The 17774-nt window shown below is 38.0% G+C and overlaps 1 protein-coding gene across 1 annotated transcript in view; it reads right to left on the bottom strand.

Moving 5' to 3' along the window:
* Positions 1 to 17774, bottom strand: part of DPP10 (dipeptidyl-peptidase 10 (inactive)) — a 304701-nt gene that overhangs the window by 16270 nt on the left and 270657 nt on the right. Inside the window, exons 14-19 of the mRNA XM_014940136.1 lie at positions 15771 to 15862; positions 14205 to 14252; positions 13362 to 13483; positions 9416 to 9463; positions 7249 to 7347; positions 7071 to 7140 (exon numbers count right to left, since the gene is read on the bottom strand). Of these exons, the coding sequence (XP_014795622.1) occupies positions 7071 to 7140; positions 7249 to 7347; positions 9416 to 9463; positions 13362 to 13483; positions 14205 to 14252; positions 15771 to 15862 (479 nt within the window). The remainder of the gene's footprint in view (positions 1 to 7070; positions 7141 to 7248; positions 7348 to 9415; positions 9464 to 13361; positions 13484 to 14204; positions 14253 to 15770; positions 15863 to 17774) is intronic.

Genomic DNA, 17774 nt, shown 5'->3' with positions numbered 1-17774 from the left:
AGAGAGACAGCATATATTCTATGCACCATTTAGGCCTCACTTTTAACCTTTCAAATGGGGCTTCTGCAAGTTATTAATTCTTTATGCAAGTTTGAACATCACCCTGAGGGCTCTGTAACAAAGCAAGTTTGTTACTACAGTGCAATACTAGATGCACAGCCGCATTTGGGAAGTTTATTCTGGGATTACAGCTATCTCAAAGGTCAGGTTTTGTTTTATGCTCATCACTACTTACAGCCTAATTATAATTAACTACTGTTCAGTGGTACTCTCTCTGCAGAATTATTTCTTAGCTCCACTGGTAAGCCTGGAAGAAAGTCTGTGCCATTTATGTTTGGGTATAAAACAAACACAGAAGTCTTCTTCCCACCTGACTATGGGTGGCTATAAGGGAACCATGGACTGGCCAAAGCACTAGAGCAAAATCGAAGCCAGCACCAAAAGGGTTACTCAAAGCTACAGGATCTTAAGGTTCCTTAAGGAGCATCGTCTCAGAGTCAAGCAACAAGAGCAGAATGATTCAAATGAAGACTATGCCTAATTTTTCCTGGTTCTTTTTTTTTTTACTTGTAATTGACAGCACTTGCACTATCCCTTTTTTATTTTTGTTCCTGACTTCTAAGATTCAGAGCTGCCATGTGTGTGTCTTCAACAGCACCTGGATTATGATTCCACCATGGCAGTGCAACTGCTAATGACTCAAGCACACTGCAGAAGTTCACCATTGAGGAACCATTTAAATAGACAGAAGCCATCAATAATACACCGATACCGTTGACCTTGGTGAGTAATTTCTATACTTCTTGCAAGACAGTCACATATGTCTCAGACTGCCTGGAAAAAGGGGTAGCCTCTTTGTAAGTTCATATATTGCTGAAAAGAGAAGAATCTGTTCTTTCAGATTCTATATCCAAAAGCTTAAACTAAAGTCTCTGTTCATGACTTGAGTTACAGCCTACGGAGAATAATATAGTGTTACCAGAGAGGCAGCTGCTGCTGCTGTACTCTGAGCAATGCTCTGCACTCTGCTATCCTGACTGCAGCAAAATTTGTTCCAGGTTTTGCACCATTTAAAACCTAAGTGGCAAGATTATAAATAGGAATTTTAGAAGTCACAGGGCTGATCTAGCAGCAGGGGAAACAATTTTAAAAGATACATGGCAAATAACTGCTATCATCACTGCTTAATTTCCAGTACATCTCTTTCCATTTCTGCAAAACGGCGCATTTGATGCAGCATATGGAAAAGGTACATTCATAGCAAATATGTGAGAAGACTACAACTCAGAGGGCAAAATCTATGCAAAGAAATATCAATGATAAAGGTCATATTTTGCTTATGGTGAAACTGAGGGGGGAAATAAGACCATTTTGCAAAAATAGTGTAATAGAAAAATCCACTTCATTTTCAAATTTCCTGAGCATCTCTTTCACAGGCACTAGCTTTCAAGCACACCCATCCTTACTGGCCACAAATCAGGGAACCTGAATAGCCTCAAACATTGAAGACAGAAAGTTCCAAATGTTTTCTCTCTGTTCATATGCCCTGTTTAGCTACAGCAGACGGCAACTAAAACCAGAGAGTTTGTTTACAATTCCTCCCTGCAGGTATGGCCAGACAAATTAAAACACATCACCAGAAATTATTCCATTACTAGGGTAGAATCATATGATAGACAGGACTGAAGTAGACAGCATAGTAGAAAAAATAAAATTGTTATTCTTAAAATCTCTTTCTGAAACCCTTGAGGCTGAAGACTTTAAAAATGCAATTTTGAGAACAAGAGATGAAACACTGTTCTGTGTCATCAGAAAAGGAGGTGGAGTTTTGCATCTCCTCTTGTCTTTTTCTAAGGAAAACGAAATGAGCATTTAATTCACATAGTAAGATGTGTACTGCTGTGGGGGGAAGCAGGGTAGGGGAGGCTGAAAGAGGATGGATCTTAGCTCAACTATTTTCAAAGCCTTTTTTTGGGCTGAAGGCAAAGGGAGTGAGCATGTCCATTGCTGCCCATAGCATCAGGACTGCTAGTGCAAATGAAACAGCTTGAGTAACCCTCCAGTCTACTCCTCTTTCAGCCTAAGCTAAATGAATTTTCCCTCTGGGCTTGAAAATGTAATACAAAGTTCAAAGAATGGGGAAGAAAATCTGAGTGAAAGAGTGAAAAGACTGTCCATACTTGGATGTAACAGAAGCAAAAATAGAGCAGTAAAATACCGCCACACTGGCAGAGACAGGATGAATACAGACATTACATGGATGGCTTGCAAAGCAATTAGTGAATCTTTTACACGACTGAAGGATCCCCAGAAAAGTAAATTTTGCAGCTGTTTTACGGAGGAAGAAATGGCCAAACAGAAAGGCCTTCAGGGATGTCCTCCTGCAAAGTAGTGGAATCCACCACATATTTTTACACTTAACCATGTTGCCAAGCATTGTTCCTTCACCTGCAACAGCTGCCAGTTAGAGCAAGTAAAATCTTTCACAACAAATGAAAGGTACGCAAGACACCTATTAATACACAAAGTATTACCAAATATCAGATCTTGAGTATTTCCCAATACTTGCATTATGCCTCTCTACATTTCTTCTAGTCTTTTAATGAGTTATTGCTGAAGCTGTAAAAAAATAATCTTCACTTCCAACCCTACAGTCTCATCTTGCTATCAGTCCCCAGAGTGTATTAACTGGGGGCATAAACAGGTTTCATTGCCTGTGCAAGGCCTAAAACTTGCATCATTTCAATAACAGGTGAAGTGATTCTTTTTCATTACCAAAATATAAGAAAACAAGTAAACAAAGAAACAAACAGAAACCTCTCGGGGACAGTTCACTGTTACTTAGGAGAATACCTGTTGTTTTTTTCCCCTCTCAAAGATCAGAACAATCTCTCCATTGATTCAGTTTTACAATATCCACTTACATTTTGGACAATTTTAAATGGCGTTAAATAATAAATGCTGACATTTAAGATACATTACCTACAGATTTTGGAGGAACAAGGTTAATTATGTTCAAGAAAAAATAAAGAATGATTATCACCTCTCATTTTATCATCCAGATTAAATGCCAGAGTCTTTTACTTAATCATTTCCTGCGTGTTACCAAGAAGTGTATCTTCCAACTTTTTTAATGAGTAAGGTGAACCATAATGAGAAAATCAAGGATCTGAAATTTAAACTTTGATCTTAATTATATAGAAAAGAGATGATAATCACTCTTTCAGGCAATTACTGTACACCTCTCTAATCTATAGTTACACTGTGTGTATTATATCAGAATGAAACTGAGTGTGAAATGTGTTAGTCATTTTGGAGAACAAATGGAAGAAAGGAGAGTGTTATAATCTATTTAGCATTTTATGGCCTATGCAACACAATTCTGGAAAGAAAAACTACTGCTAGCTGACATACGTGGTTTCTGCATGAGACCTATCTGCTAGACAGTCCAGACATACAGATGAACACAAATTTTAACATAGCAATACAATGGTTGTTTAAGCTTGCATCATGCTTTGCAACTGCTAATGGATGACTCTCCACAAAATCCTTATGATAAAGGTTACAGGATATTCAGCGCCTGGTCCTTAAGTGTCTACGAGGAGCTGTACTGAGTTCACACCCAGGTTTCACACCAGGACCAGAATCCACTGGAACAAGTTCCTTTGCAGGATTCAGCCTTAACACTCAGACACCTGGGTGCCATGTGCTGGGAATTCAAATTTATCTGTAGGGATCCTTGCATGAATACAGGAGTCTTATTACAGTCATGCACCTTTGATACGGCTACTAGCTTTCAGTGATTTGAAAAAAAATTACCAAATAATACCAAACTATCTCCTCTTTATCCATTTCCAACTTCTGTTATTGCAATTGTAACCCTATTGATCCAGAGAGCACATTAACACCACATAGAATCTGCTGCTGAAAATTTAGAGTAAAGTTATGAACCTCAGCCATGAAAAACCCACTTTATTCTGAGCCAGTGAAGCTAGTCACCAGGGCAAAAATCCCATAGACAGAGCCGAGACCACAGAGGCAAACCAGATCCTGGCAAAATGTATGACATGGGGAAGATCAATCTTCATCAGAGCCTTGGTGTGACTCTGAAGCAATCGCTGCAGCCAAACACAGTCAGTGGCTGTTAGATCTTATACGCCCAATTTGCCCTCCAGCGTACGGGACTGAGAAGCTTATATGCACTTAACTAGGCATTTAATTTGCACTGCAGAGACTGCATGTTAGGTGAATTTCAGGTTTAAACTCACATTCTTTTTTCCTCGCCTACCTCCCTTCCTTCCTTCCCTGCCTCTCTTTTTCTTAAGTCCTTGTCAAATTGCACTGTTACTGAGATGGAAAGCAAAATCCACTTCATATCTCCTAATACTTCACTTTTCCAGATCTATTTCTCCTCTTCACATACATCTAAGCGTATGTTGCCTGGATCAAGCTGTTATACAGAATCTCCATTCCAAAAAATGGATATAGAATAAAATAAACGTTCTTACCAACGACATTGGTAAGAATTCTTTTTCAAACTTTCAGTATCAAAAATATAATGGTAATTGTGTCATGGCCAAGAATGTAAGCAAGGTGCAGTTGAACAATATGAAAAGCAGTGCTTGTTATCAGCCGATAATACAATTCTTGTCTAACACTTCTAGCAGTAGAAACAGGGTGTTTCTCAGTCCCAACAGCAGCACTGTAGGACTCAGGAAAGTCAAATATCTGGGAAATGATACCACATATACAACTAATCAGTGTTTCCTGTAAGAGCTACATGTTCTTCTTGGACCTGAATACTTTTTTTTGGAAGTAACACTTCTGATAATGGAATAAACTTTAAGATGTCAGTTTGGAGTTTTGTAGGTCAACAAATTACCCCCTGCACACACACAGTTTTCCGATTGTTCTTTTTCAAGAGATAGGCAGAATTTATTAGGCTCAAATAATCATCCCACAAGGGAACATCTTATAGCTTCAGTGACAGTTTTCAGTCTTATATCTCATCTGGGGACATCTTCAACACAAAAAAAAAGATTGCTGAAGACCTTGGTTTCAAGTCTGTAAAAAACTGCTGAAGAAATATAACTTCTTTTTTTTCTTTTCTAGGGAAGAGGGGCACACAACACATGCAGCATTACATGAGCCAGGATAGATTTCAAATTCTCAGTTTCATACTTGCATTAGTGTACAGGGTTTTCTAAAACTAACTCATGTTAAAACCAACATTGAGTATTCAGTATTGCAAAGGTAAGGATTGGACTAAAAAGAAGCAAAACCTCCATATTATAAATGTAGATACCACAATCTGTATTTGTAAGTGGATGAATTTCCTTTTTATCCCACATGCACATCATAGCAATATAAAACAATTATAAAACGTATTCATACATTATGACTTAGCCACATTACTCGATCACTGGGTACTGACAACATTGGTAAGTTTAAATTCAGACACTGCCTCAATACTGTTCTCAGTTATTTCAAGTCTTCGATATCTAAAAACATTTCATAATAGTATTTCCTTGGATTTTTTTCCTTTTCCTCTCATTTTTGGCCTTGGCCTTCTCCACATTTCTGATCCAACCTTCCTGGCTTCTCTAGGTTCTACATGAGCGTATAACCCCATATTCTACCATAACTGTATATAACAGATTATGTATTTACTAGCAAACTTAAAAAGGAAAGCGTTACACTGCCAAGGCCTTAATGCTTCCCTACTCTCAGAAAAAAGAATAAGCACAAGTGTTTGCAACTCCCTGGAACGCTGCTGGTGCCAATTCACAGGGTCGGTTTGCCTTTGGCACACTTAAAAGAGCTGCTTAAAATACAATTGTGCTTCAAGATCATGCTAGCAAATATTGCAAGGATAAAATAAGCCATGTGTCTTGTTTCTCCACAAGAAAAGACAAACATATTCACGAGCCCCTTAGAAACCAGAGTCTCCACAGCTGCAGACAAATAAAACTGAAAAACCTTGAGTTTTAAACACACACACTGGACCTAGAAACAAGCAGGTTTATGCCTCTCTGCCCTATTATCTAAGATCTGATCTGAGTTGAGGAATTTGGGACCACTTAGCAGCTCAAGCTTGTAAATTTGACCTCACATGCAACAATAAGAATGTCTGCTGTGACTAAGAGAAGGTCTACTCCAGGTGATACAGCTCCGCTGATGTGGCATTTCCATGAATTTAGCAGTGCACTCCTACATCTGTGTTAGAGAAATTCAAATCAATTCCTTTCAAATGGGACTGGAAGAAGATCTGTAGGCAAAGGAAAGCCCTCTTACACCCATGGCAGACGTGCTGAGCTCAGGTGGAGAGCAACTAATGATGCCCTGAGCTGGCCATCACTGGTTTTCCTAGGTAGGGTGCAGGTATGGTGATGACTACTCTCTTCCTCTGCTATGCATTCTGTAGACATACAACTTAAAAGCTGATTTTCTCTGAAAGAAAGGCATCTGCTATTTCTTTTCATAAGAACAGTGCAGGTTGCTAGGGAGTACCTCCTCCCTCCCACAGAGGTTTTCTACAAACATTAGCGGACTTTGGATCATGCCTATAGTGCCTTCAGCCATTGAGGCTCAAAAATAATTTTTTATTCTTTCCAGTGCTTCAAAAATCAGTTTTGCTTTATGCATCTTAACGGAGCCCCACTTGCAAGCTCTATCCATTTCTATTAGGGATAAAAAAAGAAAAAAAAAAAAAAAAAAAGGAGCATATGCTCTGAATGAGATCCTCTGTGGGTAGGGATCAGTATGGGTCCAAGGAAAGACTGCAGAACTCCTCACAGCTACACTATCAGAAAGGCCAGTGCCTCATGTACACAAAAGTACCACAAAGCAGAGCAAGGTCCAACAAGCTCAAAAAAACCCCAGGCATCTCTACCAGATAGTATCTATAACAAAATCTTCCCGAAAACAAACCTTTTGATTTATCAACTCAAATCCATATGGTAGTTTTCCTACACAAGGTAAAAAAACCCCAACATTTTCCTAATACAAAGTTAAATGTTTTCTATGAAGTACTTTTTTATTATTGTGAGTGATTTTACACAGATACTTACATTATTAATAGTAGGGCATACTGGTTTCGATCCGTGAAATCTTTTGGCAGTGACAACTGTAAAGGGAGTTCTTTTAAGAAAAGAGCAAAACATTAAAGGCTGGTAGTTACACAGATGAAAAACAGTAACATTGTAAGAAAGCTTTTGGTTTGTTAAAATAACATTTTGCCAAATTTACCGTAATCCTCAATGTGAAGCATTTTAATTTCAGTCCTGGAATTTTTTTTCTTAAAAACAGCTTCTTTCAACACAGCATTATTTTCCAAAATATAAAACTCTGTGGAAAACAGGAAGAAAAAGCAAGTTGAAAGGTACAAAGAATCATCACATCAGAGATAAATCAAGATTCAAAAAAATGAAAGAAAAAGAGACAAATGTGCAATGATAAATCTTGTAAATGAATTCATCCTGCAAATACTTTTTTATAATGCAACTGCTTTGCAATTCAGGAACTAAGCAATCAGCTTAATTCAAAACATATACATCTATTCCATTTTCTGGCTTCAGTAGGCTTTGTTTTCTCTAAGCACTAACAACAGAATTGCTGACGAACAACACAAACGCTAGTATCCGTGACAAAAACTAATAGCAGCTGTTTAAGGAAAAAGCTAGTCTGCTGGATGACATCCTAAGGCTCAAGCAGACGTCCTTGTGAAGCTCCATATTCCAAGTCAGTACTTAGTCACCACAGCTCTACTTGATCATTGCATGTCTTCCTCTGTCTTCTACACTTCAACCAAGACAAGACTTCAGTTTGGTTTAAAGCTGCAGACAGATTTGAAGCAATCCCTTTGCACATCAAAGAATGATTAGTTAGGTTTTTTTTTTTTCTTTTTTCCTCAAATTACCGCTCTTGCTTCCAAAATGTAATTTTTTTAATTAAACAATAAACCCTCCACGTAGGGCCAAAATGGGTAATCTAAAAAGAATGTTTGTTCTGGGCAGTCAACCAAAATGGTATAATTATAGTCTGAGGGTGGAATAATTGAAGTAATCCTTAATCATTCTTTTATGAATTGAAGAGGATAATCTAATCTTGCACTGAAACATTAACGGTAAATTATCTCTTTTATTATTTTGTTTCTTGTTATTACAACAAACAATGTCCCTCTATCCTGAATGGCTTTGTTTTGCTCTAAGATGCTGTATGTAAATCTCTTTTATAATAATTCACTATCAACAGTATTTTAGATGCAAGCAATAAAGAGTGAAAGTCTACCTTCAAAGAAATGAGTAGCTCCACAGAAGGAAATTAATTTACTTTGAGTAGTAATAGCTACCCCTTACTGAAAACTCCCCCCCCTTGGTGTACTACAGCAATCAGCTTTGCAAATACTATCAACAGCGACATTAAAAAGAAACCAAAAAACACCAAACAGGAAGCAAAAGTGCAGCCATTAATTAACACTTGATAGCATGATACTGTTGATCAGTACGCTACTTCAAAATGCAATGTTTGGTCCACTGTTATGGCTGAATAGTGGCTGGCCCATGACAACAGGGATGCAGACTAGTACAGTTCAGGACTTTTGGATTCTGGGAAAAATTCTGTGGGTAATCTGTTGGATGAAATTAGAATAGGTAAGAATTGGTTTAGTGGTTTTACATGGAAAGATGTCCCCTTTCGTCTAATCCAAACCTTCATGCTACATGGAGCCACAGTGGAGTCGGAGGTAGCAAAGTTGTCACCTCTACTGAACTAGAGAAATACCTAGGTGACAAAAATTCTGCTGCTGAAGGACAGTTTTCCAATAAGAAGCATCTCAGGCAGTCAGGAAACAGCAATAGATTTGGTGGCAATATACAGAAAGCAATGAGTAAATCTTGAAGATCAGAGGTATTGAATACCCTCCTAAAAAGCCTTTGTTCTTGGATTTGCCATCATTGAAAATGGCAGTAGAGTTGCTCTGATTTGAGAAATGTAAGAGAAAGACTTTAGTTCATCGTAGGTAGGTCAGGTTTGATGATCAACTGTCCAAAGATAATTGGATTGTAATTTTAAAAACATCTATAAAAATACAGGTGTATTGTAATGGCAGCACAATTTACATAGAAAGTGAAATGGATGAAGACCAACCTGTCATCTAATTAACTCGAGTGCAAATAGAAGATCAATGATAAGCACTTAGCATAAAATATATCCAAAGACCCTGGGAAAGTTTTAGTCATTTGATTAACTTCTTTCCTTATCATTTGCAGATGTGGATCTTGCCAAAAGGTAATTAATAGAAATTTATATGAATGAGATATCTATTAGTTTTCATTTACTTGCAACTCCTCTCTCACATTCACCAAAACAATCAAGGACAAGAATAAAATATAACTAATCCATAAGGAATACTCACTTGCAGGATTACTTGTGCTGTGCACACTAACAACTGGAACGTCTGGACCTGTTCAGAGGAGAGAAGAAAAATAGAGGAAGCGTAGGGTAGTTAGTACTTGGTATTTCATTCAATAACAAAGAATAAGAACACAAGTTACCACATAAGACCAGACCCTGGAAGCCCAGAAGACATGGTTCTCTTTGAAAACAGCAATAACTCCACTGGTGTATCTTCAGAAGGACACAGGTTAGATTAAGGTACCAAAAGAGCATGAAATGGAGACTGCCTTCTGCCTGTTGAGCAAACAGCCTAGACCCCTGCACCTAGAAGGAGCATTTTTATTTTTTTTTTAATAATCTCTGCGTTTTAGCTATAAGTGAAGAGTAAAAAATTATGGACGCGTTTAATGGCACTGTCTGAAATATAGCAGTTTGACATTCAGAAACAGTAACTTCAGGTCAACTGGGAAGTGAATGAATGATAATGTTCATTTATATTTTCTATGGAAAAGCTACTGAGGTGTTGAAAAAATATCACATATTTCACTTTATTATTTGTTCAAGAAGCTTTGGTATGCCAACTCTGCAAGACCAACAGCATCATGGTTAAATCTATGTGTAATGCAATCTAATCTTATTTCCTGGTAATGTCAAATACTATACTTTTATTGTAGCACTAAGCAACTAAAAGCACGAGGAATAATTCTCCATGTCAATAGGTACTGTGCAAATACACAAGATGCCATGTGAAGCCAGGGTGACCAGGCATTCAGCATAATCAGAAGTAGAGTGGACATTGCTGTTCCTGCTCTGAGGACCCCCCTCATGCAAACTTGCAAAAGAAAACGTCCCATCCCCACACCCAGCACGGGATTTAGGCATGGGAAACTTAGTTTTATCTCAGTTTTAATTACAGGCAGGCAGTCACTATTGGGCTAGGAAGGATGATGCAGAAAAGCTGAAGTCCCTGAGGACTGCATGGCAGATGAAGGCATGAGCCCTCTGAAATTAGGAGTTAAGACTCCTCTTTTTTGGAGAAAAAAAGATTCCCTTTGAGAGCAGTTCAGAGACAGAGCTTAATTTATGTGTTTTGAGTCATCCTGAGGAGGTTGTCTCTCTCAATTAATTATGGCATGAGCTTAGGGAAACTTAAATACCTGAAATAAATAGCATGATGCCATTCACTGCCTCTGACAGCCTCCACTAAAGATTTTTATCAATTTCATTCTCTGCCTCAAGGGACACTATTGACAAAAATCTTACAGGTAGATTGCTGACAAATCAAAGCTTTCTGCCTTAGCTCTTCAAAAGATATTTTCCTCAGCTGTCTCATTTTCTTTGCAAATTTTTTGTTAGTTTTTTGTTTTTCCAGCTCTTTTTACTTCTTCTGAATGTGTCATTTTGCTTTGAATTCTGATTTAAGAAAGACCATCACTGGAGGGGAAAGCAGTGGCAATTTCCAGGCCAGCTCTATTTGTCATACTAAAAGATGGAAGGATGATGACAGATTTTGAGAAAGCGAGATTACAGTAGATTAACAAGCCAATCAGAAAAGAGAAAGACAGGCTTGTGTTACAGGCATTATGTTACTGCTCATCAGAATCAAGAACAGCACTTGGATTTCCCGTTGACTTCCCATAACTAACACTAAATCCACAACTTATTTCCAGCTGTATAAAATGGGAAAAACAATTACTCCCTTTGTGAAGTATCTTATTTGAGTGGAGAGATTAATACCTGTTAGAGTTTATGGAGTGCTAAAGGAAAAATCCACAAGCAGTGTGGAAAGTAAGTGTAAAGGATGTGCTCGCAAACACTGAGAGGCTGTAGAGCTGGTCTTCTGTCCACCAGGCTAGAAATAACTCCTCACTCAGGAGAGTCTCTGGAGACAGATACAGCTTGGATACCGAGATAGATCTGGCTGAGGGTAACTAAGAAGGAAAAACTATCCTAATAAAGGTGCTCATGGGTAAACAGGAGGTGGAAGAATCGAAACTTCTATAGATCAAACCAGCCTAGAGTCCCCCAAGGACTTTTTCTGGGCAAATAGCTTTTGTAACAATTCACTCAGGCTTTTTTGTGTTGGAAAACGAGTGTGTATGCATATAGGTTTGGTGTCATCTGCCTCCTTAAAGCAGTTTACCTTGTACTCTTACACCAGCTCCCCACAGAAGAGTTTTAATACTTGCCCTATGGTGATGTCACAACCAACTTTGATACTGTCAAATATCTGCCCCACCACAGGGATTTTGCAGAGCTGTGGCAGTACCTGGGGGCCAAGCTGCTTCCATAGTTGTCAAGCTCTAATGAAACACAAGAGAAGACCTCTGAATAACCCCAAGTTGACAACTATACATTAAAGTTAGTGGCAGGAAAAACTTAACGACGGTGTTTTATCATCCCTGCCCAACACCTGCAGCTTAGAGCAGTCCACTGGTTGCAACTCAGTGGAGTGTAGGTTTAGTCCTGGGAGGATGATCTACAGTCTTACCAGCTCAAACAGAAAACTGCCATCCCCAAAGTCACTGAAAGTCATGAGCTTGTGAGCAATTTCACGTGCAACTTCCTGCTGGCACCCACATTTTTATATCAAAGAAAAAAGTTAAAAATTACAGGCTGCATATACTTTGCTAAAATAATAACAAGAAGCTATAGTTTTGGGCCCTAGAACATTGCTGACTCAGGGCAAAAAATTCTGCCCAATTTACCAACTCTGCCTCTTGCAGGAATCTGAGAGTTTCCCCACAGGGACTATGCCAAGCACAAGGGAAAACTCTGCTTAAACCACGAGGAGCTCATTACTAGTGCAGTCTTTACTCAGATAAGGATTAGCTCCATAACTTTTGCTGTAGCTTTAACCATGTATAAACCATACAGTTGGCATATACTTTTTTCTAATCAGCTATATATTATAGGTGCACTTCCAAAAAAAAAAAACAACAAACCAAAACACCCGCAACCTTATTTTAGCCAATATATATTCATAGTTTGTTTGTTTGAATTGATTCAATTCTCAAGCAGGCAGATATTTTATTTTTGTGAAAAAAAAAAAGTACAGTTGCAAAAGCAATAGAAAAAATACATGCAAATAGAACTGGGTATTCACATGTATTTCAGATGAATTGTGTTCTACTGTTTTCAATCTGATGGTAGTTGAGCAAAAATACTGGGAGAACATTGTCTATAAAATACTGCAAGTTTCAAGGTCTACAGGTCTATCTATATACTTTATTATTGATTGTCTTGTGCCTTTCTGAACCTGTTTTTATAATCTTACTTATTTATCAGTGTTTATTTCCTAGGTGTAGGTTATAAATTTCTCAGTGTGGGGTTGTTCTAAGTTTTCTGTTTATACACACCAGCTCTGAACCCAGTTGGTGCCATTTGGTGCTACTGGAATGCAGCTAACAATAAAAAAAAAAAGTTATTTATTGTAATTCTATTGATAAAGCGGATCTGTCTATTTGAATTAAACCATACCTGGTTTTTGGTAGATAAATACACATGTATATATACATATGTCGGTAAGTATAGATATACTGTACAAGTACATTTATACATACACAGAGACACAGTGTTATAGAAAGCAGGCCCTCATTTTTAAACTAGATATAGTTGCACATGATCAATCCCAATACATACTATAATGATGCTGTTATGAACCACCATACCATCACTATAAATACCATATTTTTTGGTGAAGGATTTTTATTCAGGGAAAACTTTAAAGTCAATGTCCTTTACTAGGACTGAAGGGTTAGGATTGGAGCAGCTTTCTGATATCACTTGTTATTTAGCTTTTACACAGAACGTCTTTACTTACAGTCTTGCAATAAGCTCTGTACAGAACTTTGAGTAATCCACTACTGAGCTAAATGTTAGGCTCCAGCCTAATGCACTTCTCAAGGGAATACATTAATTCAGAAGCAAACACAGTACTATTAGACGCTGTGCCTTTGACTCACCTTTACAGTGCAGTAAAAAATGCCTATTCATGGGGCTAAACTTAGCACTGAAGTATGTGCACTGGTCTTTCAAGAAGTTGCATGATAGACACTGACGATTCAATGATCCCACTGTTGATACACTAGGGGAAAAAATAATCAGAAACATTTGCCATTGAAATAAAAGACAATAAACCAACGATTAGCTCATCAGAGTGATAAAATTTGTTTCAGTCCCTAACCTTGCCAAAATATCACTGTCTTACTTTGTGCCTGATGCAAACTGTTTTCAGATGACTCAGTGGACTACTGTTCTGTAAACTGGGGAATGCTGACAGGATCCAAAGCCTGCCCAAAGCAGGACTGGAGTTCGAATAACTAGAGCGCTGCAGGGTAACAATGTTAGTAGGAAACTATGAAAAGCCTCATTAATTTCAGATTTAAACACTGAGGTTTGAATAAGGAGGAGGTGCTTTGCCTACATACTTTAAAATGCAAGATTAGACCCCATAAATATTCTTTTTATTTAGAAGATTTTCACTACTTTTAAAAATATAGTCATATTACATGCTTGCATTTAGGTTTAGCTTTTTAGACGCTTATAAAGGACTAGTGAAGATATAAGTGGTAAAAACATTTTGAGTGAAAATCTCTTCTGTTTTTCAAGTAATGTAAAATATTAGCATTTTCAGTTTTAAAAAAAAAGCATTCTTTCCATCTTACGGCTCAAGTGTAGTAATTTTTACATAATATAAATGATTACCCAAGCCACAAAGTAGTAATTGATCTCACGTTTTGTGAGTCATCACAGCACTTAGGGCTTGAGATGAAGAGGCTGTTAACACATCCCCAGGTATTTCTTACCTATGCAGCTGTCTTCCTCTTGGGGATTCTTCAGTGCTTAAGAAATAACTGTGCTCAAAAGATGAACAAAGTTAAACTCAGTTTGGTAAACTGCCTGATTTGGGTGGTGTTTAGAGAAGTGAGAGACATCATCAATAACATTTTTTAAAATAAAAAATTCCCAAATATACATGAAGATCAAAAACATAAATCTAAGCTCCACGACTAAACTTACACCCAGTATACAGCATAGTTATTTCAGATGCTATATGATTTCATACTAAAGCAGTGATGAACACAGTAGTTCATAGTTGCTGTTTAATTCCTGAAATATGCTGGAGCTCCCATAGCAATCAGGACCCCTTTCTGCATATTAAAAATACAGAAGACAAAGTTCCTCCTTCACTCCCAGAATTTGCAATATAAATCCAAGGAGTAGAAAAAGGTCACAATGAAATCATATCATAAATTACAATAGGGCTTATAATACTCAAAAGCCTTTTTGAGCTGTAGAATGACTTTTCCTTCTATCTGAAGACAGAAGCTCACACCCCAGGCAACAGTTCACAGACAAGGTTGTGCGGGTGGAAAAAGGCTTAGTAGAGCTGCTGCAAGAATATCAAGTTAAGTCCTTGGTGTGTCCCAGATGAGATCCCTGCAAAATTTCTGCTTCAGAGGGCAGGAGGAGGGTAAGGAAGTCCTCTCAAATAGTTGAGAGAGTCCACATGCAGTCTGCCACCTCTCTGCAGGGTGAGTGCATCCAGACCTCATTTTTTCACCTGAATCTTAGAGAAGTGTCAAGAAATTCTCCACAGATTTATTTTCAAAACCCATGGAAGTACTGGTCAGAAAAGGGAGTTTCTCCAGTACCAGCGGAGGTGATAGGCAGCTTTTGCAGCTTCAAAAAGGTCCTTGCTGAAATATTATTTATTTTAAAGAAAATCAGAATTAGACACATCTGTTTATTTTTTGCTGAAGTTACGTGGAGCCTTCAGACGTTTTGCATCAGTTCTTTACTGCTTTACTGCTCCCAAAAAAGCACCAAATACGTGCTGCATTTTCTTCCCACTATAGTGCTAAGGCAGACTCTGGAAAGATTTCTGTCTGAGTGATCTCTGTGAAAATCAGGGGTTTGTATAATCACTCTATATAATTTGAATTTATGAGGTTGAATCAGATGCCCAAACAAAGTCCAGAGATCTCATGCAGAAACTAAGCAAGCATGAAAACTGAAGAGTTAGGGATTTTATCAAGTGAAAATTTCCTATGATTTCTTTTCTGGAATCCAGGAAAGGGTCACCAAAATGTTATTACTGCTGCGTTGTGTGTTGATTTCTTTATTTTAAAAATACAGTGAGTCAACTGATGTCATGGTATGCTCATCTTCCCTCCGCATAAAAACACAAGCAGGAATACATTGGCAGATAAATTGTCTGACAAATGCATTTTATGTACTTGGCAGTGCAAAATTTATGGTAATGCTCAAAAATGAAAGAAGTGTTGTTACTTAATTTTAGCTCCAGTTAAATGGATTCTGTTTTAATAACTCAGATATTTTCCTAAATAGACAAAGAGAATAATGCTTACATCTTCTGAGTATTTTCATCATATGCCAGGATTTTGATAACTTCCCAGTTTCCTGATGTCAGGTGTCTCACACTGATTTGTTCGCTTTTAGCCTGGAGAGAGATGGAAAATATTAACTTTAACCTTACTTGTTACATTTTTCTTTGCCTAGCAGGACTTGTCTGCATTTCATTACTGATTACATCTGTTTAAACTTTAATGTGCGACATAACATCTTTAAATCACAAACCTCACATTTTGACAGGCCTGAAGTATCCTTTCCTTTTCAGATATAAACTTTTCAAAGTCATTAAAATAATCTCATTTTCCAACACCATTTTTCATTCAGTGCCCACATGCCAGCAGACAGATAGATACGGGCATATATAAGCCCTATACTTCAAGTTTTGTTTCTCTTAGTGTTTCTTTTCCTTTGCAGGGCATGGCAGGGGAATCTAACTAAGACCCCTGTAACCAAAACCCTGCACCAGAGTGAGCTCACCAAGCTTTCATCTTTATCACATAGAATCATAGAATTGTCTAGGTTGGAAGGGACCTTTAAGATCATCGAGTCCAACCATTGATCTAACACTGCCAAAACCACCACTAAACCATGTACTGAGCCAAGATAACCACAAAGATGTTATGCCAAGGCAGGACACCACCATCACCACCCTCATCCGAGGAGCCAGGCAAACCTCTACAAGCAGTGCAGCACACAAACTCAGACACAGAAGTTCACAGGATCTAACCCTAGTTAAAGCCTCTGCTCCACCATACGCTCAGAAGACTCTCTTTATCTAGGGTCTATAAGGAGTGTCTAAGAGTAGCCTCCAAATTTTTGCAACTGAACCAAATGCTTACACATTGGGGAGCACCCCCGACTACCATGCATAAATTGTTTCTACCCCAGTGTGACCATAGGATAATAACTGCTTCAAGTGGAAATTCAAAACCTCTCTCAAAGAAAGCGATGGCAGTTTCCTCAGCCAATGCACTGGGGACTGAATGAGGAAACATCGGGATGCAATGCATATCTACCTTGAGGCAAAACCAAACTCTTTGGCTGGAAGCTGCAGCAGACTCCTCATCAGACACAGGTTAAAAACAAAGAAATCCGAAGAGCAAGAAGCTCATTTGAGAGTGCTTCTTAGCACAAAAGATAAAATTCTTGCTTAGACTTCTGCAGATTAAAACTTCAGCCATGAACATACTTAAAGAGGTTTTTTCTGAGTGTTTTTTCTGTACTAGGGCTATGATGCTCAGCCTGGATATAAAAATTACCTGTTTTCAAATCCAAGACAAATGCTGTGAAGAAAAGAAGTGATATTTCATCTTATAATTCAGCTTTAGTGGGTGAAACTGAGCAGCTGGAGCTACTCAGAGGGAGGTCAGAGGGAGTATTTAATGGTTCTTTCCAGCCTTGAGCCATGTGATTCTGGAGGACCAGCCAATACCTAATCACAGTGGCCTCAGTGGTTCTGTGGCCAACAAAAACTCAAAGAGGGTTTTTTTGAATCCCTGTATTTCTGAACTGTACCTTGTAAACTCTGAGCTCTACATCAACAGCAGCAATAACTAGAAAGCAGAAAATATTGAAGGACATCAATGAGTCATGTCTGGAAATGGCAAGGCAGAAAAAAGTGCCTTAGAACTGATCTGTTTTTTAATAGACCCACAAAAAAAAAAAAGAGAAAAGAATAATGTAGTAACTCCATGTCAAGTCTTGCAAGTACCAACTGAAATCAGGACATTGTGCTAAGCGCTGTATATATGTTTATGACAGCAGTTCCATTGTTCAGGAAGGTCTCAAATTCAGTGCTGTCTCCAAGAATGATTAAAATACAAATTAGTGATTTGTTATAAGTGACTTTTTCTTCTCTAGAGGATGAGAAGCCGTAACTATTGAAAGAGATATTTAAATATTGAGATCACAGAATCTAACAAGAAACAGCAATAAAAAGCCCAGCCAAGCGTTAATAAACATGGTTATTTTTCAAGGTTACAGCCATAATACATAATTTA

Source organism: Calidris pugnax, unplaced genomic scaffold, assembly GCF_001431845.1.
Source record: "Calidris pugnax isolate Ruff unplaced genomic scaffold, ASM143184v1 scaffold21, whole genome shotgun sequence".
Taxonomy (NCBI): Eukaryota; Metazoa; Chordata; class Aves; order Charadriiformes; family Scolopacidae; genus Calidris; species Calidris pugnax.
The sequence above is the reverse complement of the archived record's forward strand: the minus strand, read 5'-3'. Positions and strand labels throughout refer to the sequence as shown.